Source organism: Pinus tabuliformis, chromosome 6 (genome assembly GCF_031772625.1).
Source record: "Pinus tabuliformis cultivar Carrire ecotype Pingquan chromosome 6, CPIR1, whole genome shotgun sequence".
In the NCBI taxonomy this organism is placed as follows: domain Eukaryota; kingdom Viridiplantae; phylum Streptophyta; class Pinopsida; order Pinales; family Pinaceae; genus Pinus; species Pinus tabuliformis.
In genome coordinates this window covers 295,786,678-295,814,025 of record NC_142292.1, presented here as the reverse complement: position 1 = coordinate 295,814,025, position 27,348 = coordinate 295,786,678, and the positions used below count along the sequence as shown (strand labels likewise).

Genomic DNA, 27,348 nt, shown 5'->3' with positions numbered 1-27,348 from the left:
AATAATATTGATAGTGTTGATGTATGAACAAAGTGAGAGTGAGCTTGATAAGTTGTTGTGCATGGTAAGTTTGAGCCAATATCCTGTCAGGGAGAGTTTGTCAGTCAAAATAATGCTTAAAACAACTTGATGTACTTGTCATTATTACGCCAAACATGGATAAACCTTCATAAACTCCCTTAATAAACTAGAAGCAACAATCAACAGATCCTTTTCCAAGGGGATACGCTCTATGCTATAGCAAGAGCAGCCACAAAAAGAACATGATATGGCACCCAAAATCTATGCACTTGGGACAAGTTTTGAGTTTCATGGGGGTTACAGTAAAAGCCCTTCTCAAGTTGGAAGAACTTGCTTCACTCCTCTCCAAGGTGGATCAATCAGATGGGAAGAGCTTGATTTGGGCTCTAAAACCAACCATGTTTGCCTTAGTACAACACAAGTATTTGGAGCACCCTTGTGAAGGGGTCAAACTTTTGGTTGCCTCCTGTCTCAGTAGTATCATGATGTTGACCGCACCTATACCCCCTTACAATGATGACATTATGAGGAGAGTCTTCAGGTTGATAGTGGAGACCTTTTAGAACTTGGATAACAGCAAGGGCCTCACCTTTGGGAAGAAGCTTGAGATTCTAGAAGTCATGGCCATGGTTAGAACATATGACATCATGTTTGACTTAGAGTGTGATGACTTGATTCTCCAAATGTTCCAATGTTTCTTCAACATTAGGAAACATCATCCTGACATGGTCAAAACACACATGTAGTCCATTTTATCTTCATGTATGGGAGACCGTGAGGCCATTTGCAGAGAGTTGCAGTCTAAGTTGTTGGCCATTTGGAGGAAGGAACATATAATCTCACCTATTGCTTATGAGCTAGACAAAAGGTTGGTCAAGCAAAACATAAAACTGTTTGGGACACGATTGACCCAAGAGGAGTTGCGGAGGATTTGTGGTGTCCAACCATTCAGCAAGAATGAGCTGAGGAGGAAGGGTATTTGCTTCATCTGCAAGGAACCTTGGGGACCTAACCACTCATGCTTGAGTGACACAAAGAAGATGGTTGAGGTAGAGCAGGAGGAGGTTCCTTTTGACTTCTCGGATGAGGATTCTTCCTTTATAGTTGAGTCCATGGGTTCTTACGAGGATATCTTTGAGGAGCACGAAGCAGTCATGTACAGTTGATGAAAGTAAACCAAATATGCATCCATGTGTGGTACAGGAGTATGATGAGCAACAAATTGTCCCCATGAGGGAAGGAGATCGAGGAGTAGATGAGATACTGGTGATTCAGCATGGAAAGAACATAGAGGAGTATGATTCAGCTAAGGAGGATGATATTCACAGTGTGCATGATGAGCCGTTTGTGGAGAGCCAGTGGGAGGTTCATGATGAGCCCATGATAGAGGAGGATGAGCAGTGATCTTTTGGGCCAGCCATTGGTAAGGACCAGACAGATGTACAGACAGCCAACAGGGTGATAGTATTTACAAGCACTTGCCATCAAGAGGTGTTGGAGCCTGACAGGATAGTTTTGCAGGAGTTTGGTAGACTAGAGGAGCATAGAGTTTCTTGTCAGACAAAGGAGGATATTTTAGAGATGGTGGCGCATCCATCTTTGGGTCTACCCATTGATGAGGTGCAAACATATGCAATGGAAGCTATCAAAGCTACAGCATTTTCAGGCGGTAGCCATCTCCAGGAGTACATAGACAGGGCTTGCAGCATGATTTGCCCACTTTTCCCATTATAGAGAGAGGAGCGGGATTTCTTAGACAGATCTGGGTGATTGACCAGGCAAGGTTACGTGATTTGGGCACAGTGTAGCATAGAGGACCTATCCCATATACATGTGCCTATGTATCTGATCCATCCCATAGGTTGGATTGGCAAGAGATCATGAGTTGGTATCCTGTTAATGGTGCAATATTCTTAGTCAAGGGCATAGTACAACGGTAACCCTTAGACATGAGGGATACTACATGCTCCATTTGGCAGTGGGATGCAGGTCGGCAGCTCTTCAGCATTCCATCCCAACATCAACAGAATGAAATTGCCATTGTTTTGTGTCAAGGGTTGGATTGGAGAGAAGTGATGAGTTGGTATTCGATTAATGGAGCAGCATCCATAGCTAGAGATAGAGCACAGTTAGAGCCATGGGATAGGGGTGTTGATGATTAGCCGTGGTGGCATTGGGATCCAGAAGGATCTATTGATGGCAAGATGAGTCAGAGTTTAGTCAAGGATCAAGGCATTATGGGATCCGTTCAAGGTTGGGTGGCACAGAGGCATGGTATCACCCAATGGTTTGTATGGAATCCAAGTACTAGTTCTCGATTGCACTGGACCACCAGATTGGTCGATAGATATGGACTGCTTGAGGGCAAGCAATCTTGGTGCGGTATGATTTGTCATGTTCCTTTTTCTGGTTTCCCTTATGGCGTGGTCAGGATGGACTTCCAGGGTTGGAGGTAGCCAGGTCACAGGAGCAGGTTTACTCCATTAGCAGGCCCAGTGGCTTCTAAAGTGACTTTATGGGGTTTTGAGGAGTTTCTATGGAATCTGATGGCATTCGCTTGGCATATTCCATCATCCACACAGCGTGCCCTTTGTTTCGTTGCAGTCTGACAACTTTTGAAAAACGAGGTTATTATTGAGCCTAACTCAATTAATTATGCTTAAGGTGGCATTCCGGGAGGAATACTTGATGAAAAACCTTAATGTAATAGCTCGTTAGAACAGGAACGAGAAAATCTACAAGATGAGATGGTGGAAAGTGATTTTCAATAGCTTGAGGAGGGATGGTGGCCGATTTACCATTATCCCGAATTAAAAAGGTATTTTCATTAAAATTAAAGGAGGGAAAAAGTACTAAATTATTAAATATTAACTAATGCTCTGAAAAGATTTAAAAGTGATAATTGCTAAGGAATATTGATTCACCCCCCTCTCAGTATTTCCAACAAGAGACACAGTTGATTCAGTATTTCAGATGCTTCTCGGTTGCAGTAGTTGCAGTAGCAGCAACAAAAATTAAAAGGGCGTTGCAGTTCAGATGCAAAGTTAGCAACATTATAGTAGTGTCAGCAGCAACACAAATGCAGCATCAGAGTTGCGCAGTAGTTGGTGGGCAGTGGCAGTCAATCACAGTGGCCAGACATCAACAACGTTCAAAGGATGATACAGAGACAGGGTGTTGGAGCAGTTCAGCACTAGAACACCTTCCTCGTTAAGAGGGAGTGTTAGTTTTTGTACCATTGGAGGTGTTCTAGTCTTGAGACTTTGTGGAGAGGCTAAAACATAGGAGTTCTCCATAACCCAGAAATCGTTTCTGGAAATTCCACCTAGAAGTGTCTCAATTAGATTATTAACCAAATTTTAAATGTTTCTTGTTACCGCTCAAACTAGCAAGGGACCTAAAGGGGATCCCTAAAGGAGCAAATGCTAGACCAAAGGCAACAAATGGAGACTTAGCCCATTGTCACCTCAACTAAGGCTCCCTACTATTTATGGACTTTTACCGATGGGAGGAGACCCGATATATATGGTGTCACAAACGAAGGATAAATCAACAAGTGGATATAGGATGACCCAAATAATTTCTTTCCAAAAGAGGTTGAAAAATGGAGCTTGCTTGCTTTCTAAGCAAGGTACAAAATCTTCTAGGAGAAGGATGTGGGAATTTGAGGGCTAGCTTTATGGGATATGACCAGGTAGGCCCAGCCTAGGTCAAGAGACAAGGATTTAGCAACCAATGATGTTCTTAACCCAGTAATAGAGGGGGAAAGGATCAAAGAAAGAATTTTCACTTAAAGGTGTAGACTTGATCCTATGAGGCACTAGCCTTGGGGATATTATCGCAAAGTTTGATCTTGGAGCTAGGGTTTGGCTTTTCTCACAACTCCACTATCGAAATGGCTTCAAAATTGGAGGGGGCCTTGAGGAGACACCAACACAAGAGAGACTAGGAGATCAAACTTTTTGGAGGGCTATTTTGTTGGAAAAATGATGCCCTAGGTGACCCAACTTGGCTAGACCTATGGAAAGGTGAAAAGGAATTGATTTTAGGTGACCACCTCTTGGTAAATCAGTGCCTTAGTCTTAGAAGAATGAATCTGTGATAAATATGAATGAGAACTTTGTTTCTTAGTCAAGGAGACCTTAAGACTACCTCACTAACCTTCTAGGCTTCTAGGAACAACCTTACAGCTTTTATACTTCCACTTGCAAAAGGTGATGGCTTATCAAGATGAATTCGTTGATAGAATTATCCCTAGGAAATTTCATTCAAATTACATGGCCCATACATTGAGAAATGCTATAAAGAGACAAAATTCCACAATTTAAGCAATAAATGCATGTAGCAGTTAGCCCTAAAATAGCGAAAATCCCAATCCAATGTATATGACAAAGTAAAACAAGAATAACATTAAAATCATGTACTTACATGTAATAGAACATATCCAACCATCCACAATTTGACAATAAGGAAGCTCCAAGACAAGATAAATCAAATCCAAACATCAAAATTCATCCATAAAGCTCTAATTCATCCTCAAAGAAAAAGTGCAAAATTCTCAAGAGAGAGAAGAGATCTAATCCAAATTGATGATGAGCAAATGAACTCATCTCACTTGTATTTATCCACTAATGAGGAGTTCGAATTAGTCTCCTAGGCCTACATAAGCCCCAAAAATAAAATAATGTGTTAATAAACTAACTTTTGGTGACAAGCCCACCAAACTAGCTCACATATGAAATAATAAGCCTCTTAAGAGGTAGATGATGAATAATACATGTCGTAGGGCCCTCCAAGAGACTTGATGAAGTCCATGGGTGCTATAATGAAGAGTAGGACCCTCAAAAGTCATGAACAAGGGGTTGGCCCCTTATTTTCCAAACAATAAACTTGTGGTGTTCCCAGTGGGTGTGGGGACACAATAATGGATTCATGGGTCTCCAAATGAGTCGAAGATGTTTGTAGATCATTTGCAAAGGCTCTAATCATGGTGTAGGTGATGCCACATCATCCTACAACTCTTGGGTCAGTTGCCAAGTGTATGGTACATCTATGGGGCCCGCTGAGAAAAGGTGAGCCAGGTGCATCTTCCTCGTCCAATGGGTGAATCTTGAGCATCTTTGAACATCCTCGAGGATCCATGGAGTATTGTCTACTGATGTGGAGGCCCATGGCTCTCAACACACACCCTACATGTGCCAATGTAGCCCTCTAGAGGATTAGGAACCTGTATAGGGAGACCAAATCCAAGATGGAGACCATCTGCAATCCTACATAAGATCCAATGCGTCCCCTAGCCTTCTAGTACAACAAGTCATTAGAGAAATCGAGTAAATGAGCTTACGAACCACAGACCACAAGTGGGGACTTCATAATGGCCTGCATTTCCATAATGGGCTTCGGGATGTGCCAATGCCTCCTAAACTCCAAATACGGTTAACCAAGTATCCTATTACGTGGTTTCTACTTCTAAAGGGGATAATATGCTCAAGGTACATCCTTCAAAAGGTGGTCGCATGTGACAGGTAGGTGAATGAAGTAGGGGATAAGAAGGGGCAGCCCTGGGCTACATGATGGGGTACATGGATAGTAAATGGGTAGCCCACACTTGGGTTTATAATATATAGGAGGGAGCAACCGTGATACATGAGGTGCCCTACCCTTGATTTTTCCACCCTTCTTTATATGCCTTTTGCCTTTTTATGATTTTATTTGAATCACTGCTCGAGGCTCAAGGGGTAAGAGCATGATGCATAAGATATAGCAGTGAATACCCCCTTTTAAGGTAGGGTGGTTCATTTCCCACCACGGGTTGGGACAATCATGGGTTCCTATATGATGAAGGAGACTCATAGAACCTATAGGAACCAGGTTGATGGCCATGATGATGGGGTAGAGCTCATGTATTGGCTTTTGCCCACGTGCTAAACATGTTTGTCCTGACCATCTTTTGCATTTTGTGGTACATTTTCCTGTTGAATGTGGTACAATTTCAAAACTCTATTCCCTAGTCTTGTTAGCTAGCTCCATACAAGTCTGATCCATTATTTGCGTATGTATTTGGGCTAGAAATTTGTGGATGCAGTGATCAAAGAGGCTTGCTCCTTGTGTTTCAAGTTAATCACTTGTGGGTGCAGGAATTGGAGGAGTGATATCTTTCTTGCATGTCAGCAAGCTTGGTCTCTAAGGGTTTGCATCTCTTATCCTATCCTTCTCTCCTCACCGATTACATTTACATCAGGTCAGAAGTATTAACAACAGTGACATAAGTGGTGGCACATAATTATTAAAGAATTAGTCCTAAAACTAATCTAATTAACCTCAAGATCTTAAAGTGGTTCCCTAAATAACTTGGGAGTAAATTTATCACTGTTTTGTCTCATTTGCAATTGAAATACTAGATTGATATCATTGTTATAGAGGTCTGATCAGATTTGAAATAGGTGCCTAAGATTCAATTCTAATAAGCCTTACAACCCTAAAATTCATTTCATATGCATCCAAGTGAATTGTGGGATTGATATTGCATGTTGAAATTTCTAAGTATTACCCGTTAAAAATTTTATCTATATTCTCTAGTTTATTTCGCCTACTTGTTTAATTACTAACAAGTTATTTACTCATATAACATTGAAATAAACATAATACGACCTCAACCATCTATAGATCAACAGCTGAAAGAAACAGACAAATACACAAGTGACACTGTTATTTTTGGACAATCGTCCCCAGAAAAAGCCAACTTGGGAAAACCGGTGCAGCAATTCTGAGGGTTATATTATTATGCAGTCTTTCTGAGTACAACTGGGTGCCAAACTGGCTCACCCGCCAGAAAAAATAATCTGACAGTAATACCTCTCTATTAGGAAGCAGATATTCGAAAATTTGGCCCCACGAAACCGTCTCCAGCACGATCTGAAGCTCGACGTCAGCCCTCCTGGCCTTTGCATCAGCCTGAAACCCTCTACATCAGCCTTCTGAGGCTCTACGCAGCCTCTATGATAGCCCTCTGCATCACTCCTGCAGCCTCTGCGTGGATGAAGCAGGTCCTTCTGGCCTCTGCGCAGTCCTTGCTGCCTCTACGTGGCTCCCTCTGGCTCAGTGTCTACCTCTGCATTGGACTTCCAGCACTATCTCTGCCTTGTACTCACTACCCCTCGCTGCAACTTTGATCACTGATTCGATTTCTCTTAGCAAACCCTGCTCTAGAAAATCGAATGACTGATCACTCTGGTGTGTTCTCCAACTGACCCTCAAGCCTCCTCTTATACTTTTCATGTTGGTCCTTCAACGGCCGAGATTACATCTCTAATCAACGGCTAAGATTAGATTTGGCTTGATCCATGTCATTTAGAACCTTCTAACCCAGTTTTATATTAATACCCATTAATATTTTATTTTTCCTAAGTTTAGACTTAGGAACTCCATAATATCTCCTTAACCGGGTAGAATCTGCCCAAACCATTTCTAGGTCTTGGAGATCTCATGTGCTTTAGCCTCTCCACCAATTTTCATGGCTAGAGCACATCCGATGCTACCCCAAATCAACATTGCATAAATTTGTGGGCTAATCTATAATAGTGATATGATGTAAAAGGAGCTCTTGAATATCTTGAATTACATTGGTGTCTTGATAATAGCCTTCCATTGCATCACTTGCATCTCTTCTTACACCATTGCATTGGCATTAAAGGATCTCTCTCATTTCAAATTGTTGAAGTGCTAGTTGTATTAGGCATATTGCCTCTTTGCATTATCATTGCACTTTGCAAAGCATACATTGGCATTCTTGGCATCTCATTTGTGTAGTTACATTAGTCTTATTAGAGATCATTGTTAGCAATCCCTTATTGAGCTTGCCAATATTGTGTTTGAAATCATCTAATGTGCTTCCTTGACTTATGACGTAAGTAACAAGTGTTATAAGAATTTTCTAATTGTATCTCACTTCATCATAAGAAGGCTTAAATAAGATCTTATTAACACTTTAATAAGCTCTTGTAACTGGAATTGTTAATATTGTTTGATTGGGATAATTGCTAATTGTTCTAAGTGCTTCACTTAATTCCTCTTGTTATCTTGTGATTGAATATCATTGCAATCATTTTGATTTCAGGTGATTTAATCTTGTTGAAGTACTTAACACATTTAATAATCTCATTGAAGCAATCACTCACATCTTACATCTACATTCTAAGTTAGAAGTGCATCTCTAAAATTCACCTCCAAGCATAAGCTTGGTTGTAAGAAGATAGGACCACCTTCTTCAAAACAACTTGAGGACTCTAGAGCCTCATTTGCAGTTAACATAGGTGACCTTGCGGTTCTCTTGCGAGCAATCCGTTGTAGGAACGGAGGCACCTAGGTGGTTTGAACCCCACGGGAGGTACCGTTAATGAGGCCATAGCCTCCTTCTTTTGGGCTTCTCTCTACAACTTGCGTTCGAGACTAGTTCCAAAAGAATTGAGAAGAAGGATTCACTTAGATAGGGAATCTAATTAAAATTTACCAAGAGCTTGCATCTCACATAGATTTAGGTCCTGCATTTCATCTAGGATAGAATTTGCATCCCGCAGCAACTATTCATTCGGTAACTTGGAATTCTTATTCACATTGAGCAAGTAATTAATCTCCTAAGGCATCGTTCTATAACTTATAATCTCAAGTAATCTAATCAAATCGTGCTTAATTATCATACTTGCCTCTTAATTTCAACCAAGTCGCTAGGCCATTCAGTTGTGCATCCTTGACTTGTTGGTTCCCAACAAGTTGTTCATCATCTCATCCATAGGGACTACCCCCTTAGTCTGCATTTAGGAGACAACTTAAACGGATAAGGCAACGATCAAAGTAACAACCCCCGCCCTGAGCATTGTCGCAATTTTGTGTACAATTTGAGTGATAACGAGTACCTTGGAAGTATTTCTTCCCACGTTTATTCATAAAACCCTAGGTCTAGTGCCAGTCTTTCCTAGGTCTCTCAAAGTGATCAAAGAGCCTTTTGGAAGTGTTATAGCATCACATAAAGCTTCTTTGAGAGGTCCTACCCTATCACTTGGAACCTTGACCTTAGGAATACCCATTATCATCATCATACTTAAAACCCTAGGTCTTGATCTCCTCCTAGGCTTTTCTTGGAGAGCTTTTAGCTTCCTTGAAGCATTGAGCCATTGTTGTGTCTCCCTTTGAAAGGGCTTTGTGGAATTACGTCATACCCAAATCATTGTTCTATTCATTCTAACTGATTTTGTTCCTACCAAGACTCCTCCCATCAGTGAAAGTCTGTAAAGAGCAGGGGACTTTGAGTGAGGTGACAGTGGGTCATCGTACCATTGTTATCATTTAGTCTAGTAGTTGCCCCTTAGGTTTACCCTTCCTTAAGGCCCTACTAGATTGTGTGATGACAGTTCCTTAGCCTCTCAAACACCATAGAGACTAGAACACCTGTCCACTGCTACCAAAAGCTAACAGAAATTACCCTAAAAACACTAGCAATGATACTTTCTAACTTAAATCCTAATTGTTCAAGCCTTTGATTGGTGTTAATAGAAGTAGAGTCCTTAGGGGGGCAATTAGATCCCTAAGATCTACTATGGACAACCCCCCTTGAGCTGAGCCAACTAGAAGCAAGAGAAGGATTGGTGAGGTGACAGTGGCCCACTCCTAAATTACACAGGGTCTCGAACTTGAGCTTTAAGACTTTATCTCAAGAAGTGCGAGATTTTGTTGTGACAACGACTAACTGGAAATAAAATAAAATTGGCATATACATGCTGAAGGCATGCTAACTGCACCTCCCTCGCACTCTGATGCACACAAGAACTGTTGTATGGGCCCAGGTGTAGCGAGCTAAGCAGGTAAAAAAATCTGACATTAGTTTGTCTTTTCTTATTGGAACCATACTCTGATCAATGACAACCAGAAGAAATACCAGCTGCCAGACTCCATAGCATGCTCCTTTCTATCATTCGTCCAACATTTCAACTTTTAGAGCAAGGCTTTCTGGGCCGGTTGTTTATGCAAAACAAATTTATTCTTTCGTATCATCTAAATACTGTATATCACCCATGACCCTCCCATACCAAGCATTATATTTCTCTCCATTCTTTTAGCATTCTTTGGTAACTAATTGTCCTGTACATCGAAAATATCACAGGCATGGGCTGACACAGGTTTTATCGAAGCTTCCTTCTTGGACCTTCCCCTAATCTGGAGCTCATGTACAGGATTACAGAAAGGCACAATAAAACCTAAGTCACAAGACACGTCCCTCAGGGTCTCGTGTCCCGTATTTCACGTGTCGGACACGAAAACCGCCCTAAAACGTGTCGAAAACGTTTTTCTTCGTGTCCTCCAATCGAGACACGTGTTTTGGACGTGTCGAAAACGTGCCCTAACGTTTTTGGTTCTTATGACACATGTCCCATGAAAAGTGACATTTAAAACCTGCAACATGGTTTATTTTTGGGTTATTTTTGTCATTGTTCACCACCAAATTTGAGTTTGCTCGTCGCTGAATCCAATTTGTTGTGCAGTGTGAGGAATTCCATCAGATTCGAGCGCAATGCTCACAACTTCACATAGACCTGGACCTGGAGATGTGGGAGACAAGCGTTCACATGCTTTGCTGAGAGTTTGGAGCACTTAAATTTCTTGTAAGTTGTATTATAGCCTACAGAACTTAACTTAATTATACACGAGTGACCACGTATAGATCGTGTGTTGAAATAAAAATCCCAGCTCCTTGTCATGTGCTCATTGCTCACTGCACCTTCGAGGTCTAAAGGGAGGGAAAGCTCGATTAACGCTCTGGTCAACAATGAAGTTTGAACACATATAAATTTATAGTACATAAACTACCTTACGTGAAGTTTGAACATGATCAAACTTGTTTGAAGTTAATAACAAAAAATATAACATGAACAATGAACATTGAACTGTGAACATCATTGATGTAGTAAATTACTAAATAGTAATAGTGTATACTAAATACTAAATAGATATAATCATGATTCATATTTATATGGAGGGAAAGCTCGATTAACGCTCTGGTCAACAATGAAGTTTGAACACATATAAATTTATAGTACATAAACTACCTTACGTGAAGTTTGAACATGATCAAACTTGTTTGAAGTTAATAACAAAAAATATAACATGAACAATGAACATTGAACTGTGAACATCATTGATGTAGTAAATTACTAAATAGTAATAGTGTATACTAAATACTAAATAGATATCATCATGATTCATATTTATATGGATCAAGCACTATATTTCAGTGTTTTTTAATTTATATATAAAACGTGTCCCTCGTGTCCTGTTTCCGGGGTCGCTACGTCTTGTGTCAAATACTCATATTTACGTGTCCTCCGTGTCTCGTGTCCTCATGTCATGTGACTTAGAATAAAACTATTCTTTGGACTGAGTAGCCTTTTGACAAAATGGCTTGTACAAGCATACAACCTGTTTTCAATTCTGTAAATCATTCTATAGACACTTATAGTGCCAAAAGAGAGAATCAAGAAGAGAAAAAAATACTTATAAAGCTATACCCTGTGTGTATGTTCTTGTAATAATAATTGTTATAATGTGAAAAAAATTTAAGCAAATAACCATAACAATAGAATTTCTATTAACTCCTGTCAACTATAAATGGATTTATAAAGTAAAATCAGATTTTTCTAAACATGCAGATTTCGTAAACCGATAACCATTACCAAAAAGGCCCATTAACAGTAATGGAATTTCAGAAACCAACGTTGCATATATAGAGTTGAAAGGTTACCCAGCTTAGAGACATACATCTGATCTAGATGTTTGTTGGCTAACATGTTCAACTATGGACTTGCGCATCTGCATTCTCCGTTCTTTGTCACCAACATAGCTGAGAACTCTCAGTCTGGGACAAAACTTAGAAAACTCAGTTGCCCAGCCATCCATTACGCTTAATGGACACAACACCACTGTCCAATGGAAGTTTTGTCAGAAAACAACCCAAAAAAAAGCCAAACAAACAAACAAGCATGAAAATAAAATGTAGCATACATAAATAAAGGACAGATCTATCTGCAGACTATTCATAATTAGCACGTAAATAAAGGGCAATGGGATACTTGAATCCAAATTCACAATTCGCATAGTGTTTAATAATGATAATAATAACAAATTGTATCCACATAAAAGTTCACAATAAGATGTAAAATCTTACAAAATGGCCCTGGGCATTTCCGTCGATCTTTCAAGTAAGCCAACAAACTTATAGCCTGCAATGTTTTCCCAAGTCCCATCTGCAAATCAATTGTAGCAGAAAGGAAAGACAATGTGTTTAAGATTTATAAATTTACTTGTTATATCTACCAAAAAAGAAAATTTTGAAGGAAAAATATAATATCATTTACATGATTTGGCACTACGTCAAAGAGAACAGAACTTGATCTTGCATTCTAGTTTTAGAAGTAAAAGTATATATAAAATTCCACTCAAAACATAACTTATTGTTTGTAAAAATACTTATTGTTTGTAAAAATACTTCTTGTACTCACATAAATATATTTACATCAAAGAAGGAAAACATATAGTGGAAGGATATATACAATGGTATTTATATCCTCTTCCTCAGAGCAACAAGACCAGAAATAAAATGCAAATAGGCAGCAGGATCCAACAATTTGGCATCCTTGATCAATAGAAATATTTTTGTTAACAGTTGCAAATGTATGTCCTCTCTCCACCTATTACAAAAGGAATACAAAGAACTAACCTTGCTCTCAAACACATATTTGCACCGAACCTTCCAGGGAACAAACATAGCTGAAATTATCTGTTGACCTCTACTGGTCAACTTCCCATGCAGTACACCCTCTTTTCTTGGCAGAAAGGGGTAGCACCTGAACGACGTGTCCGTGCCAGCCTACAGTCATCAGCAGCTTGATCATTTCAATTGTAAACCCAGTCTGCATGTATGAATTGTAAATAATCTAAGCAGATCAGAGTCATGTATGTAAAATTGCCTAGGTGGACCTAACTTTCTATGATAATCTATGTCCCGGAAGGTTTTTCGTCTCACCGATCCATGGATCGGCAGAGTTTTCCTTCAAACCTGACCCCAAAGCCGGGATGGATTTTGTCATTAGAAATTTAGGAGAATCCTAGTGTGTTAATATGCTAGATTATAGTTGTGTCGCAGAACTGGGTGATTTATGAGGGTCTGTGTTAAGTGGGCTGTCCCCTTGAGATGTAAGTTGTAAAAGTCATGATGTAATGTGTCTTGAGGGTCGAAAAATGTTTTAAATCCCCTCGTGAGTCCTAAGTCCTAGGTCCTGGGTGATGTTTCCAAAGGTTTAGTTCGATGATCCATTTAAAAAATGAAATAAAATAATAAAATAAATAAAAAATTTAAAAATTTAAAAAAATGAAATAAAAAAAAATAATAAAAAAAAAAAATTAAAATTTTAAAAATTTAAAAAATAATAATAAAATAATAAATAATAAGAAATTTAAAAAATTTAAAAAATAATAATAAAAAATTAATTGAATAAATCGACGGATGAGATCAAGAGATGTCTTGATCTTCATCAACGGTCGAGATCATTTCTACATGGATCATTCGAACTAGCCGTTGGGATCATTTCCTTTATATAGGGTCTTAGCTGGTCATTTCAGATCAATTGGATCTGTGAGTCTAAGACTGAAGAAGCTCTCTTGTAAATCTGTTTCTAGTTAATAAAAGAAGACTTTGGGGTCCATATCTTGCTGGTGTTACTCTCTTGGAATGCTGTGAGATCATTTCATTTTCTGCATATGTTATTTTCAGCCATTAATAATAGCTTTTTGTAGAGTATTGTGAGCACAGGTATCTTGTTCACTTGCTGGGGTTTGAGTGCTGTTAGGGTTTCTGAAGTAATGGCAGGTATCTCCATTACTCCCTGAGATCTAGCAGCATTTTTTGCCCTCTTTGTTGACGGTTGTTTTGAGCTGTGCAGACAATATTTTCTGAAGGAATTTTGTGGGCGTTCGGGGAAGTTCTCGGCTGAACCAACCAACTCCCGCAAGCATTTTTTGTTGAGCCCAGTTGGATTTGATCCTGGGTCTATCATTCGGTTTTATTTTTCTGATCTGCATGAGAGATTTTCTGAAGTTCTTCACAGTGACAAATCTGAAATTTTCGTTTCGTTAAAATATTTCCGTTCTTATTGCTGAATCTGGCTGTTAAGGGGCCAAATCTGTAAATTAATCAGTTGTCTTAGGGTTTCAATTTTCTCTGATCTAGGGTTTCAAATTTTTTGCTTTATGCAGTTTTTATCAGGGTTTAGGGTTTTTAGGTTTCATTTTATCACATAAAAAATTTGGAAAATCATTTTTGCCAGTTTCATTTGTTTTTCATGTTATATCTTAAGATCTGAATTTTTCAAGTCGAGATACGAATATGATATCTAGTTAATGGTCTAGGATTCTCGTGGTGGTTTAAAGCATTTATCTTTTTTCAAAATTCTCAGTCGCTAGATATCGTTTGGTTATGTGATTTCGCTAATACCTTTTGATGACAAATGATTGTTGTTCACGGTTTATTTTTCTATATCTAACAAGTAATCATTTTAACAATAATCTCTTAAGGCACTGGTCTGCTCAATTAATCAAATCATTTTAGTGCTTTTTATATCGTATCTCGTGTCTCCCAACCAACTGGTCGATAGTTGGTCTCATCATCTCACAGGGTCTACCCCCCTTAGCCGTGGGAGACAGGCTTAAACGGAGGGATCGGGGATCAGAGTGACAGCCCCCGGTCTGAGGGTTGTCGTGCCAATCCGCGCGACAACATTATCAAATGCCACTAAGAGACAAGTGGACTAAGGATCCAGAGTCACCCAACGAAACTGCATGCCTATGCAAATGTTGAAAATTGGCAGCTCATGGAGAAAAACGATGTATGGAAGGAACCACACACTTTTGAAGAAGCAATGAAAGAACAAGTATGGAAGGATGTTATGGCCAAGGAATATGAATCCATTATGAAGAACGATGTGTGGAAAGTGGTTCCGAGACCCAAAGGAAAGTCTGTTGTGACTTCTAAATGGTTGTACAAGATTAAGCATAGTGAGGATGGAAGTATCGAGAAATACAAGGCAAGATTTGTGGCTAGAGGTTTCTCCCAAAAAGAGGGAGAGGACTATGATGACATTTTTGCACCAGTTGCCCGCTATACTACCATTTGATCTATCGTTGCTCTTGTTGCTAGCCAGGGATGGACACTTCACCAGATGGATGTGAAGACCGTGTTTCTACATGGCATTCTCAAAGAAGAAGTGTATGTTGAGCAACCTCAGGGCTTTGAGGAGCATGACAGGAAGACTCATCTATGCAGGCTGAAGAAAGTGCTTTATGGATTGAAGCAAGCCCCTAGGAATTGAAATGCCCGCATTGATAGCTTCCTGATGAAGCTTGGATTTACGAGAAGCAATGCTGATCTGAATCTCTACTTCAAAGTCATCCAAGGTATGCCCCTGATTTTGGTATTATATGTTGATGATTTATTCTTGACAGGTGGAGAGCCTCTTATTCTCGAATGTAAGAGGGAGTTGGCCTCTAAATTTGAGATGAAAGACCTTGGTTTGATGCACTACTTGTTGGGCTTAGAGGTGTGGCAGAGACCTGGTGAGATTTTCCTTTCTCAAGGGAAATATGTTATCAAACTATTAGAGAGATTTGGAATGGTGGAATGCAAGTCCATGGCCACACCGATGGAGATGAACTTCAAGAAGTTACGTGGAGAAGCTGCGGGACCTGACTTGGCAAATCCCTCTGAATATCGAAAGTTGATTGGGGCTCTAATGTTATTACTGAACACTAGACTGGACATATGTTTTGTTGTCAACACTCTTAGTCAATTTATGATTGAGCCCCTACATGCACACTAGGTTGTTGCTAAGCATGTATTGAAATACCTACATGGGATTATTAATGTTAAGTTATGGTATGTTCTATGCCTATGACAGTTTACTTCTTTTCCTTATTATATTCCACAAATTAGCAATCACATGTACATAAAGTAAAGTGCAGATAGAACATTAAACGATCGACAGAAAACAAGCCAAGACAAGAGACACAAGATGTGGCAGCTAGCCAGGGACAAACCCCACAATGTGTGGGGAAACCCTTTGATCAAATCTTCTTTTATCTTCAATAATTCAGCAAAGAGAAATAGTACAATAAATCTAATTTATATCAACAGTAGCAAACCCTAGATCAGCAACATCAACATTAGCGGCTTCATCATCAAACTAGGGCAGACGATATCTCACAAACCGACCGTCGGATCGACATGATTCCACCACCAAAAGTTGCGGCTTTTCGAGGAGGTTCAGATGAACCTACAGTGCAATTCAGATGAGGAGATCTTCTAGTCCACGCAGGTCAAACTTTACTTCTGCAGTTGCAGCTTCAGTTTCAGCAGCTTCCTTCAAACTAGGGCAGTCGATATCTTGCAAACCATCTGTCGGATTGACTTGATTCCACCACCAAAAGTTGCGGCTTTCAGAGGAGATCTAGATGGACTTACAGCGCAGTTCAGATGAGGAGATCTTCTAGTCCACGCAGGTCAAACTTTACTTCTGCAGTTGCAGCTTCAGTTTCAGCAACTTCCGGCTTCACGTGTGAGAGAGAGACCCTTTTTTGCGCAGTAGAAAAGAGACTCTTTTCTGCATAGTAGAGAGAGAGATGTGATGAGATGAGTGAGTCCAAATGAGGAAAAGTCCTCCTGTATTTATACACAACGTTGGTGTTTGAATAGATACGACTGTTGGGCTTCTGAGCCTACATGAGTTGTAGGTCGGCTTGATAATAATTCCATAATCAAAATAAATTCATATCTCCATGAATACTTATCGGAATCGGATGATCTTTATATCAATCCTACACCTCTCGACGAGAGGAATCTAATAAAAATATTATCAGCCATGAATAAGATGACCCACATGAAGTTTTTGCCCTGGTTGCCAATTTTAACAATTAATCTTGGACTGAGATATACTGTCAGAGATGTGAAACTACATGGATACATTGATGTTGATTGGGCCAGTTATGTTGTTGACAGAAAGAGCACATCAAGGTGTTGCTTTAGCCTAGGGTCTGCCATGATATCTTGGATAAGCAAGAAGCAGAAGTCAGTGGCTCTTAGCACGACTGAGGTTGAGTATATTGCTGCTAGCATGGCTAGTTGTGAGGCATATGGTTGAGGAAGCTCTTTGGAGAGTTGTTTGAGCAAGTACTAGATACCACTGTGACATACTGCGACAGCAAGAGTGGGATCCAACTTTCAGAGAATCATGTGCTCCACGACAGGACCAAGCACATTGAGATTAGATATCACTATATCCAGAATATGGTGCAGAGAGGAGACATAAGACTCCATCACATTTCGATAGATGAATAGATCACTGACATTCTTACCAAGCCTTTGTCGAAAGGGAATTTCTTGGTCTTCAAAGAGCACCTTGCACTGGTGGTTGTGACCCTCCCAAGAAAGGTTCACAGTTGATCAAGAACACTAAGCTATGATCTTCCCCCATGTTTGAGCTCCCGCGGTGGGAATGGAGCCGGAGAGCTCCTAGAATTGAGGGAACTCAAGGCAATAGGTGTGTGGGATCCCTACCCTTTGTAGTAGGTTGGGCATCTCCCCTATTGTCACTATAGGGTGTGTGTGATCCTTGTCATTTATGGCAAGATGGGTATCTCCCCATATCTAGTTTGGGACTTGACAAAGCATACCCTAGTATGCATCCTACTCACAAGTTGGGCTTGTTGGGATTGCCACCCATCTAGCCAATGGGTGAGGAGACTTGGGTGTGTGTGATCCTTACCACTGGTAAGTTGGGTATCTCCCCCAAGGTAGAGGATGCAGGTGTTCTACCACTTGACTCTTGAGGGTCAAGGTGGGAAGATCAGTGGACAATAGGATGATTGTGATCCTTACCTCTCATGGTAAGTGGTATCTCGTCTATTGTCATTGGACAATAGGATGGTTGTGATTCTTACCTCTCATGGTAAGTAGTATCTCGCCTATTTTCATTAGATATAGGGTGTCAAATTTATCTCCCCTATGATGATTCTTCTTCTTTAGATCGAGAGTGTTAAGCAGATGAGCAAAGACGTGATATGATATGATACAGCGATGATGATGACAAGACATCTGAGATGAGACTTATGATGTAGTTAGAAATCCCTCCCTAGTTGAGAGGGAGTGTTGAAAATTGGCAGCTCAGGGAGAAATTCCATCCTTGGGGAAGCCCTTCTCACCCTAAGGAGGCCCTATTTTCCCTTGGAAAAAATAATTTTGCACATGGGAAAATTTTATTTTTAATGTTGGTCCATGTCACATCAAAAAGTACAAGTCGACCTCAAAGAGGAATTTTGACCCGCAAAACCACATATAAATACTTATGTTGCAGGAAACGTGGGCCAAAGGGTCATTTCCTCCCGGAAACTGGGAAAAAACGTTGAAACGCGTTTCAGGCCTGTATGGTCGCATTTCTGGCAAAAAAAGGTGTTTTTTTTTCGTTTTTTTATTTCTTTTTTTCTTTTAACTTTTTTATTTGGCAATTAAATTAATTTGTGGATGTTTCTAGATGTCTCTCGAGTTATAAAAAGACCCTCACCTCATTCTCTCTAGGGCGAAAAACCCTAAATTAACATAACTTCTACCATCAGATCTTTCAATTAATGAACAGCCGACTACAAAATTACAATAGTTTACAAGGCAATTTCTCTCTAATTTTTTGCTTCGGGGACTCCAAAGAATTGTTGTCAACCGCCTTGGCGGCACTATTGGGGGTACAAGCCCCCCCCCCAACACCCTCCTGTCAGGGACTGGGATCCAAACACAGATAAAACAAGACCTTTGAATCAGGAAGATAAATCACACTCCACACCCAACAGTATATATATATATATATATCGTGTTTCCCCATTTCCAAAACTTGGGGGGTCACGTTTCGTACCCATACCCGCTTCATCGTATCATGCAACTTAGATAAATATACATCACTTGGCATCATTTGGAGGCATCACATCATTCCTCCTTCATTCAATTCGATCTTCTCTGAAAATTGCAGGTCTTAAAACCTTGCATCTTAACTAGAAGAACTTTGGTTTTCCTCTTTAGGAGCTTGTATGTTGATTGCAGAGTTTGCATACAGAGTGTGCAAGTGGGTTGCATGCTAAATGCAGAGTTGCATGTATGCGGATGAGTTACATGTGGCATGCATGGGATAGGCATGTAACGCAAGCTAAATTTATGACTAGTACTTGATTTAAAGTAAAGAAAGCTAAAGATAAGAAAGTTAACTAAAGATAAGTAATTTATCTTTAGTTAACTTGATGAGTTAATTTTGTTCGTCAATCTTAGCTTAGAAAAATTATAAATTGAACCTAAGGGTTGAGGCAAAGACACAATTGATTAGCATGAGTTGGAGATTTAGTGAGAGCAAGTATCTAGGTAGAGAGTGAGTTGTGAGGTCGAGCTAGCTATAGCGAGACCAAGAATGAATTGATCAGCAAAGAGGCCAAGTTCCTTGAGCCGCAACACATGTTTTTTCTTAAGGGTCGAGAGGCCAAGTTTTCTCTTGTATGCTTAAGTAAATCAGTTGGGCCACACATGTGGGCTGAGAGGGCCAAGTGTGGGTTGTACAAGAGGGTCGAGTGAGGGTTTTGAGACCGAAAGTATTGTGGTCTAATTGTTGTAGCAAATTCATGTAACTGTTGTCAAAAATCTTGCTCCTGAAGTTGAATAAAAGAGCCCAACGTTTGCAAGATTTCCCCACACTAGGGAAATTTGAATTTTATGTTGTGTTGTAAGCCCACAAGATCTTCAAGTTGGCCCAGTCCTCCAAGGGACACCTATTCGACCTCCTCAACAACTAGATATAAGAGGGCAATTCGAACTACTTGGGAGATGATCTACACACACAACAAGAAGTATCTTTTTGAACTAGCAAAGGGAACAAGAAACCTAGTCAAAGGAGAAACATAAGCAAAATAAATCTTGAAGAATATTCGTTTGGTTGACCGAATTTTTCTATTTTTTAGCAGTACAGGTAGAATTTTGGCCCTCTTTGCTGCAGGTCCGAGTTTCAGATTGTTGACCATAATTAGAGCAGTTTGACTATGATTATTGGAGGAAACTTGGAGGAAGGCTTAACTTGGAATCTCTGTCGTAGACTTGGTCTTGGTCTTGGATATCTCATTTTCATCTAATTCTATAAGAGAAGGATTGTTGTTGAGTTTTCCCCCTTGTGGGGTTTTTCCCTGGCTTGGAGCCTAATTTTGTTGTCTTTTGTCTCTTTGTCTTTCTTTAAAGACTGAACATTTGTATAATTGCTTGATGAAGAACACATAAGATGTAATAAGAAGAGATTTAACATTCATAAGTAATTATCAAGAAGAGAAATCAAGTAATAAACTCTATGCACTTAGTTTCTCAACAAGTCCTTATGTTGTTGTTGTTCCCTCGAAACTGGGAGCTCTTTCGGTCATCTGGCACAATCCTGGATGTCCTAACAATCTATACATTCCTCCCTCTCGAACATTAATCACTCTTGCTGAGTCTATGCTCGAGCACAAGAATCTGACCATCGATGATAACAGCAAAAATCTTCTCATAGACCATTCCCTCTTTCTAGGAGAAACTTCTTGTCACAAACATCTTGATGTTGCTAGCTTCCACATGAATCATTGCATTGGTAGTCACCATAATGTAACTGTTACCACTCAAACTAGCAGGGAGTCCTAAAGGGGCATTTGTTAGGTCAAGAGCAACAATGAGGCTAAAGCCCACTATCACCACAGCGAAAGCTTCCTACTGTTTACAGACTTTCACCGATGGGAGGAGACCCGATATATATAGAGGATCACTTATGAAGGATAGATCAACTAAGATGGGTGTGAAGTTATCTCAAGGACTCTTTCCTAGGGGAGGCTCGAGAATGGGGCTTGCTTGCTTCTTAAGCAAGGTACAAGGCTTTCTACGAGAAGAAGGTGAGGATTTAAGGGCTACGTTTAAGGACTGTGAATTGTAAAGGATCTTACAAAACCCTAGAATCCTTGTTGAACTTGGTTTCCCAAGTGGTTTTTGAAGAGTTGACTTTTCAAAGGTATGGGAGACCACGGGACCAAGTGGAACCAGGCTAGGTCAAGAGGAAGGAGTCTAGCAACCAATGATAGATTTGACGGTTTGACCTAAACAAGGAGAAGGGGATCAAAGAAGTGATTTTCACTCAGGCAAAATGATCCCTATGAGGAACTAGCCTAAGGAAACCCCACCGTCAGAATATCTCACAACCCCACCGTTGGAATTTCCTCAAATTTGGAGGCAGGCTAGGAGAGACACCAGTGCAGTTGAGGCCAAGAGATCAAAGTTTTTATATGTGTGGTTTGTCGGAAAAATGATGCCCTAGGAGCACTAATGTGGCTAGACCTAGAATAAAGAAGGAGAGGTGACGAAAAATGTTTCTTTAAGTGATCGCCTTATGGTAGACCAGTGCCTAATCCTTTAGGGAGATTGGATTCAAGAAGAATATGAAAATAGACTTTGTTTCTTGGTCAAGGAAGCTCTAAGAACAACTTCGCTTGTCATTAGGGCAAAGGAGAGTGACCTTAAAAGCTTTTATACTTCGTTTCGCAAGGTGAAGTGGCTTATCAAGATAAATTCAACCATAGTATTATCCCTAGGAAAATTCATTCAACATACATGGCCCATACATAGAGATATGCTATATAGAAACATAATTCTACAATTTCACAGTAAATGCATGTAGCGAGTAACCCTAGTATAGCAAAAATCTCATTATCAATGTATGTGACAAAGTAAAAAAATAAATAGCATTAAATTTGTACTTAAGTGTAAGAGAATATATCCAACCACCAATAAACTTGCCAATCAAGAAGCTCCAAGATAAGAAAAGACAATCCATACATCAAAATTCATCCATGCTCCAAAATTTCATCCACCAAGAAGGAATAGCGAAAATCTCAAGAGAGATACAAGCCCAAACCAAATGATGATGAGAAATGAACTCTCACAATTTGAGTTTATACACCTCTAAGGAGTTCGATTTAGCTATTTGAACCTACATTAGTCCCTAAAATAGAAATAATGTGCAAATAACTAACTTTTGGTGACAAGCCCACCAAACTAGCTCATAAACAAAATAACAAGCCTCTCAAGGGTTCGAGTGATAAATAATACATATCATTGGGCTCTCTAAGAAGCCTGATGAAGTCCATTAGTGCCATAATTATGAATAGGACTTCCAAAAGTAATGGACAACGGGTTCACCCCTTGTTCTCCACATAATAAACCTGCAGTGCTCCCAATGGGTGCGAGGGCACACAAGTGACCCCATGGGTCTCCAAGCAAGTCGAAGATGCCTATAGACCATCTGTAAGGGCTCAGATGATGGTGCATGTGATGCCACATCAGCATACAAGTCCTGGGTCATCTACCAAGTGCATGGTACAAAAGTGGGGTTGGCTAGACAAAGGTGAACTAGGTGCATCTTCCTCGTCCAAAAGGTGAATCTCGGGCAATCTCTGACATCTCTGGGGATCCATGGAGTGTTTTCTACTGCTGTGGAGGCACATGGATCTCAACATACACCCTACATGTGCCAATGTGGCCCTCTGGAGGGTTAGGACCCTATATAGGGAGACCAAAGTCACCAAACCCAAAATGGAGACCACCTGCAATCCTGCATAAGATCCAATGTGTCCCCTAGCTTTCCAGTACAACAAGTCATCAAGGAAATCGAGTAAAAGAGCTTACAACCCATGGACAATAGGTGGGGACTTCATAATGGCATGCCCTTCCATAGTGGGCTTTCACATGTGCTAATGTCTCCAAGCTCCAAATGGGGTTAACCAAGTATCCTATTAGGTGGTTTCTACTTCTAAAGGGGATAGTATGTCCAAGGTAAATCCTTTAAAGGGCGGTGCCATGTGATAACGAGATGAATGGAGTAAGGAATGAAATAGGCAGCCCTGGGCTACATGTTGGGGTGCAAGGGTAGCTAATAAAAGGGAAGCCCACACTTGGGTATATAATGTATAGGAGGGAGCAATCGTGGTACATGAGGTGCCTCGGGCTTGAGTTTTGAATTTTCCCAGCCTTCTTTATATGCCTTTTATGATTTTTCTTTAATTGACTGCTCGGGGCTCAAGGGGTAAGAGCATGATGTCTGAGATATAGTAGTGGATACCCCCTTTAAGGTAGGGCAGTTCATTGCCCACTAGGGGTTGGGACAATCATGGGTTCCTGAATGATAAAGAAGGCTCATCTAGGGCCTGTAGGAACCAGGGTGATGGCCATGATGATGGGGTAGAGCTCACGTATTGGCTTTTACCCACGTGCTAAATATGTTTGTCTCAATCATCTTTTGTATTTTGTGGTACATCTTCTTGTTGAATGTGGCCAATTATGCTTTTACTTTTCTTTTAAGTTGCATCAACCTTTGGGGCATCATTCCAGGCCCGACCCAAGGTGTGGGCAAGGGGAAGGAGAAGGCTAACCCTATGTGGACCCAATGGAGAAATGTGGACCCAGGTGGGAGAAATGATGAATGGGGTTATAATGAGTGGAAAGGGAGTGATATATATGGATGAGGGAGTGAGACCACGCAACCAAAATCGGGGTTTCCCATGTAGTACCATCCCTAAAGCCCGAGGGTCAGTAAAAGAGATCCCACGGAACTAGAGTCCATGGTTAACATCCAAAAGAGGTATAGGGGACAAGAGCACAGACCCAACCCACTCTTTCCACTGAATCCCCCCATTAATCCATGCCCAAAAGTGTCCAGATAAGTAAAATACAATACTCAATTACCAAATGACAAGGCATACCTTTAGGTTCAGGAGGCCCGCCTTCAAACATACAATCATGGCAAATGGGTGAGGGACCACAAGGCTGCCTCAGGTGGCAAAGAAATAGCACAACCAGCGAGTTGGTGGTTGCAAGAGGTTGTTGGTTGTCGGTTGAGGACCATCTTGGAGAAAAACATTCTCCTAGGGATAATACCCACAAAACGGTGGGTAACAGTACCCATTCTCGCTCCATCAAGGAGGCCATGGAAGAAAAATCATAACCAAGCAAAATACAAGGACAAGAGGCTGACCAAAAAATAAAAATTAATAATATCGATCAAAGGAGAAAAATATGAAGTACTTATCTCTTGATTAAGAAGGGAATTGTTGAGGGTTGTAGGGAATTGTCAACTCCCTTTCGATCCTTGTCTTGCAAAAATTAATGAATTCCATCTGCAATCTCATCAAGCCTAGATTCCTTGTCTCCTTCTGAGGTGAATGCTCATTCTCGTCCTCAACATCTGCTGCTAATACATGCTGCTTTCCTTTCTTGCATGATCATTTGATTCCTTGTCTCCTTCTGAGGTGAATGCTCATTCTCGTCCTCAACATCTGCTGCTAATACATGCTGCTTTCCTTTCTTGCATGATCATTTTCCCATGGAGGGTGTTCCACATATTAACCCTCGACTTGTTGGAGATACGTTGCAAGGAGAGGTTTTGGATGTTATTGTAATCTTCCAATTTATTATTCATATCGTCGCACAAAACTTTATGTGCACTGTGAATCATGAATCTTGCCTCGGCAAAAATGCAAGGAACATATAGCAAATTGTTCTCCAAGATAAGGCAAGTGTGTTAAAATTGGCAATTAGGGACAAACTCCACATGGGTCATCTTATTTATGACAGCTGATACTTTTCTTCGATTCCTCTCTCCGAGAGGTGTAGGATTGATCTAAAGATCATCCGATTCCGACATGTACAAATGAAGATAAGAATTTATTTATATTATGGACAAATTATCAAGGTCGGCCAGCAAGCAAAACAGGCATTCAAACCCCCAGGTCATCCTCAACGTTGCATATAAAAGAAGGAGACCTCAAGTCATTTTCATCATCATCTCATCTCACATCTCTCTCTCCTCTTGTGATTCGGTACGCATTTCTAGGCAATTTTCTCTCTCACATGTGCGAAGGAAAGGAGGACAGATTTTTGTTCACTGCGTTGACCAACGTTGACCGAGGGGAGGTTGTTTGACTGTGTCGACTTGATGCATTGACCTGTTTTGACTTCGATTTGGGTGAAGTATCTCTGTCCTTGCAGGCCGCAGATCTGGGCACATAAACCAAGGCATTTTGACCTCTCCTTTGACCATCGTTGATTGCACTAGGGCTGGCCGCAGGGCTGACTTTCGTTGACTAGTTTTGACTCGACTTTTTCGGACTGTTTTGGGCTGATTAGACTTGTTGTTGGAGGCCGAAGTTGACTGGGTTTGACCAAGCTAAATTGAGGAAGGAATCTGCCCTGTTGAATTTTCTGGTTAGGGCTTTTTGCTGCTGTCATAAATTATCAGATTTGTAAATTGTTCTATCTCTCTCTCTGCTGAACTATTGAAGAATATAAGAAGAATTGATCAAGGGTTTCCCCACATTGGGGTTTGTCCCTGTTTGGTGCCACATCTTGTGTCCTCTTGTCTTGGCTTGTCTTCTACTGTTTATGTTTATGTTTTATCTGCATTTTACTATCATGTTGATGTGATTGCTAAACTGGATATTGATATTGGGCCTATAAAGAAATTGAAGTAAAATTGCTCTAAAGCATAGAACATACCATTGTTGCATAAAATTAACAAAGTGTCTACTAAAGATGATCACATAAAAGTGGACAAGAGAGATCTGGTATTGAGGATCATACTAGAATGTTGTAATTATCGCGACCTTAAGCGATCCTTATTTAATAATTTAAATGGGTCATAGTGTGAACGATTCATTAAGTGTATCCCTTCTCCATGCGACAAGAGATTTGAGTGCTTAAATAGCAAGTGCATTGAAGCTTACAGATCTGGAAGTACCCTTTGTTGTGAAATCTACCAACCGAGTAATGCGACCAGCACCTTTTCCCCCTTTGACATCTCTGAATGAAGCAACATCCTTTCATCAAACCCAATAATTGTATGCCTCTCTGGTAATGACAATGTTGACAACTCCCCAATTGTAGAGGTTGGAATAGGTGTAATATAAGTAGCCACCCCATTGCTATTTTCAAGCATCTCTGGATATAATTTGGAATAACTAGACACTTTTGTAGGTGCAAATTGAGGTGCTCAATACCCCTCATTGAGGATTCTAGATTCACGATGTTCCCCTCACATATCACAATGAGGAGTGTCATCAGGATTCAGCAATAGTACAGTTTATGCAAAGCCACTTAGTGTCAACTGCAAAAACTCCATAAGGGATCTAACTATTATCATCTTCATAATGTTCAAGTGAACCCTCATGCCCATACACAGCCAGCAGTTCATCTAAAGTCCTGCCATGGATTTACTTTCTTTCAGATGATAAAGAGTTTTGCCCAAAGTCAACAATGTCTTGCAACTTGTCTCATATTACCGCTCAAACTAGCAGGGGACCTAAGGGGAATCCTTAAAGGGCAATTGCTAGACCAAGGGCAACAAATGGAGTTTTAGCCCATTGTCACCTCGGTTAAGGCTCCCTTCTATTTACGGACTTTCACAGATGGGAGAAGACCCGATATGTATGGAGTCACTAATGCATAATAGGTCAATGGATATGAGTGACCCAGACCCTTTCCCACAAGGTTTTGAAGGATGGAGCTTGCTTGCTTTCTAAGCAAGGCACTATGCACTTCTAGGGAAAGGAAGAGGATTTTGGGAGGGTAGGTGTATGGGAATAGGCTTTGAAAGGAGTTCCCCACACCCTAAATCCTTGTTAGAATTGGTATCCCCGTTAGTTCTTAAAGAACGGTCCTTTGAAGGAGCGGGAGCACACGGGGCCAAGTGGACCTGGTCTAGGGTATGAGGAAGGTATGAAGCAATCAACGATATTCTTACCCTAGACAAGGTGGGAAGGATCAAAGAAAGTATTCCATTCAATAATGTTGCTTTGACCCTGGGAAGCGCTAGCCTTGGGGAAGGCAGGGCAAGTTTTGGTCTCGAAGCTAGGGCTTGGCTTTTCTCCCAACTCCATCGTCAAAATGTCTTCAAATTTGGAGGAGGATTAGAGGAAAGGCCAACGCAAGAGGAATCCCTAAAGGGCAAATGCTAGACCAAGTGCAACAAATGGATTTTTAGCCCACTGTCACCTCGGCTAAGGCTCCCTTCTATTTACGAACTTTCACCGACGAGAGGAGACCCGATATGTATGGAGTCACTAATGAATGATAGGTCAATGAATATGAGTGACCCGGACCCTTTCCCAGAAGGTTTTGAAGGATGGAGCTTGCTTGCTTTC

At 40.5% G+C, this 27,348-nt stretch overlaps 1 protein-coding gene across 3 annotated transcripts in view; it reads right to left on the bottom strand.

Moving 5' to 3' along the window:
- ASG3 (SNF2 domain-containing protein / helicase domain-containing protein) overlaps positions 1–27,348 on the bottom strand; it is a 380,591-nt gene that overhangs the window by 338,701 nt on the left and 14,542 nt on the right. Inside the window, exons 1-3 of one of the 3 annotated variants that reach the window (XM_089415438.1) lie at positions 12,788–12,931; positions 12,236–12,314; positions 11,830–11,990 (exon numbers count right to left, since the gene is read on the bottom strand). In XM_089415438.1, the coding sequence (XP_089271564.1) occupies positions 11,830–11,990; positions 12,236–12,314; positions 12,788–12,835 (288 nt within the window). In that variant the 5' untranslated portion in view covers positions 12,836–12,931. Of the gene's footprint in view, positions 1–11,812; positions 11,991–12,235; positions 12,315–12,787; positions 12,932–27,348 lie in introns of those variants that run through there. The other 2 variants (XM_089415440.1, XM_089415443.1) reach the window with 2 other exon arrangements.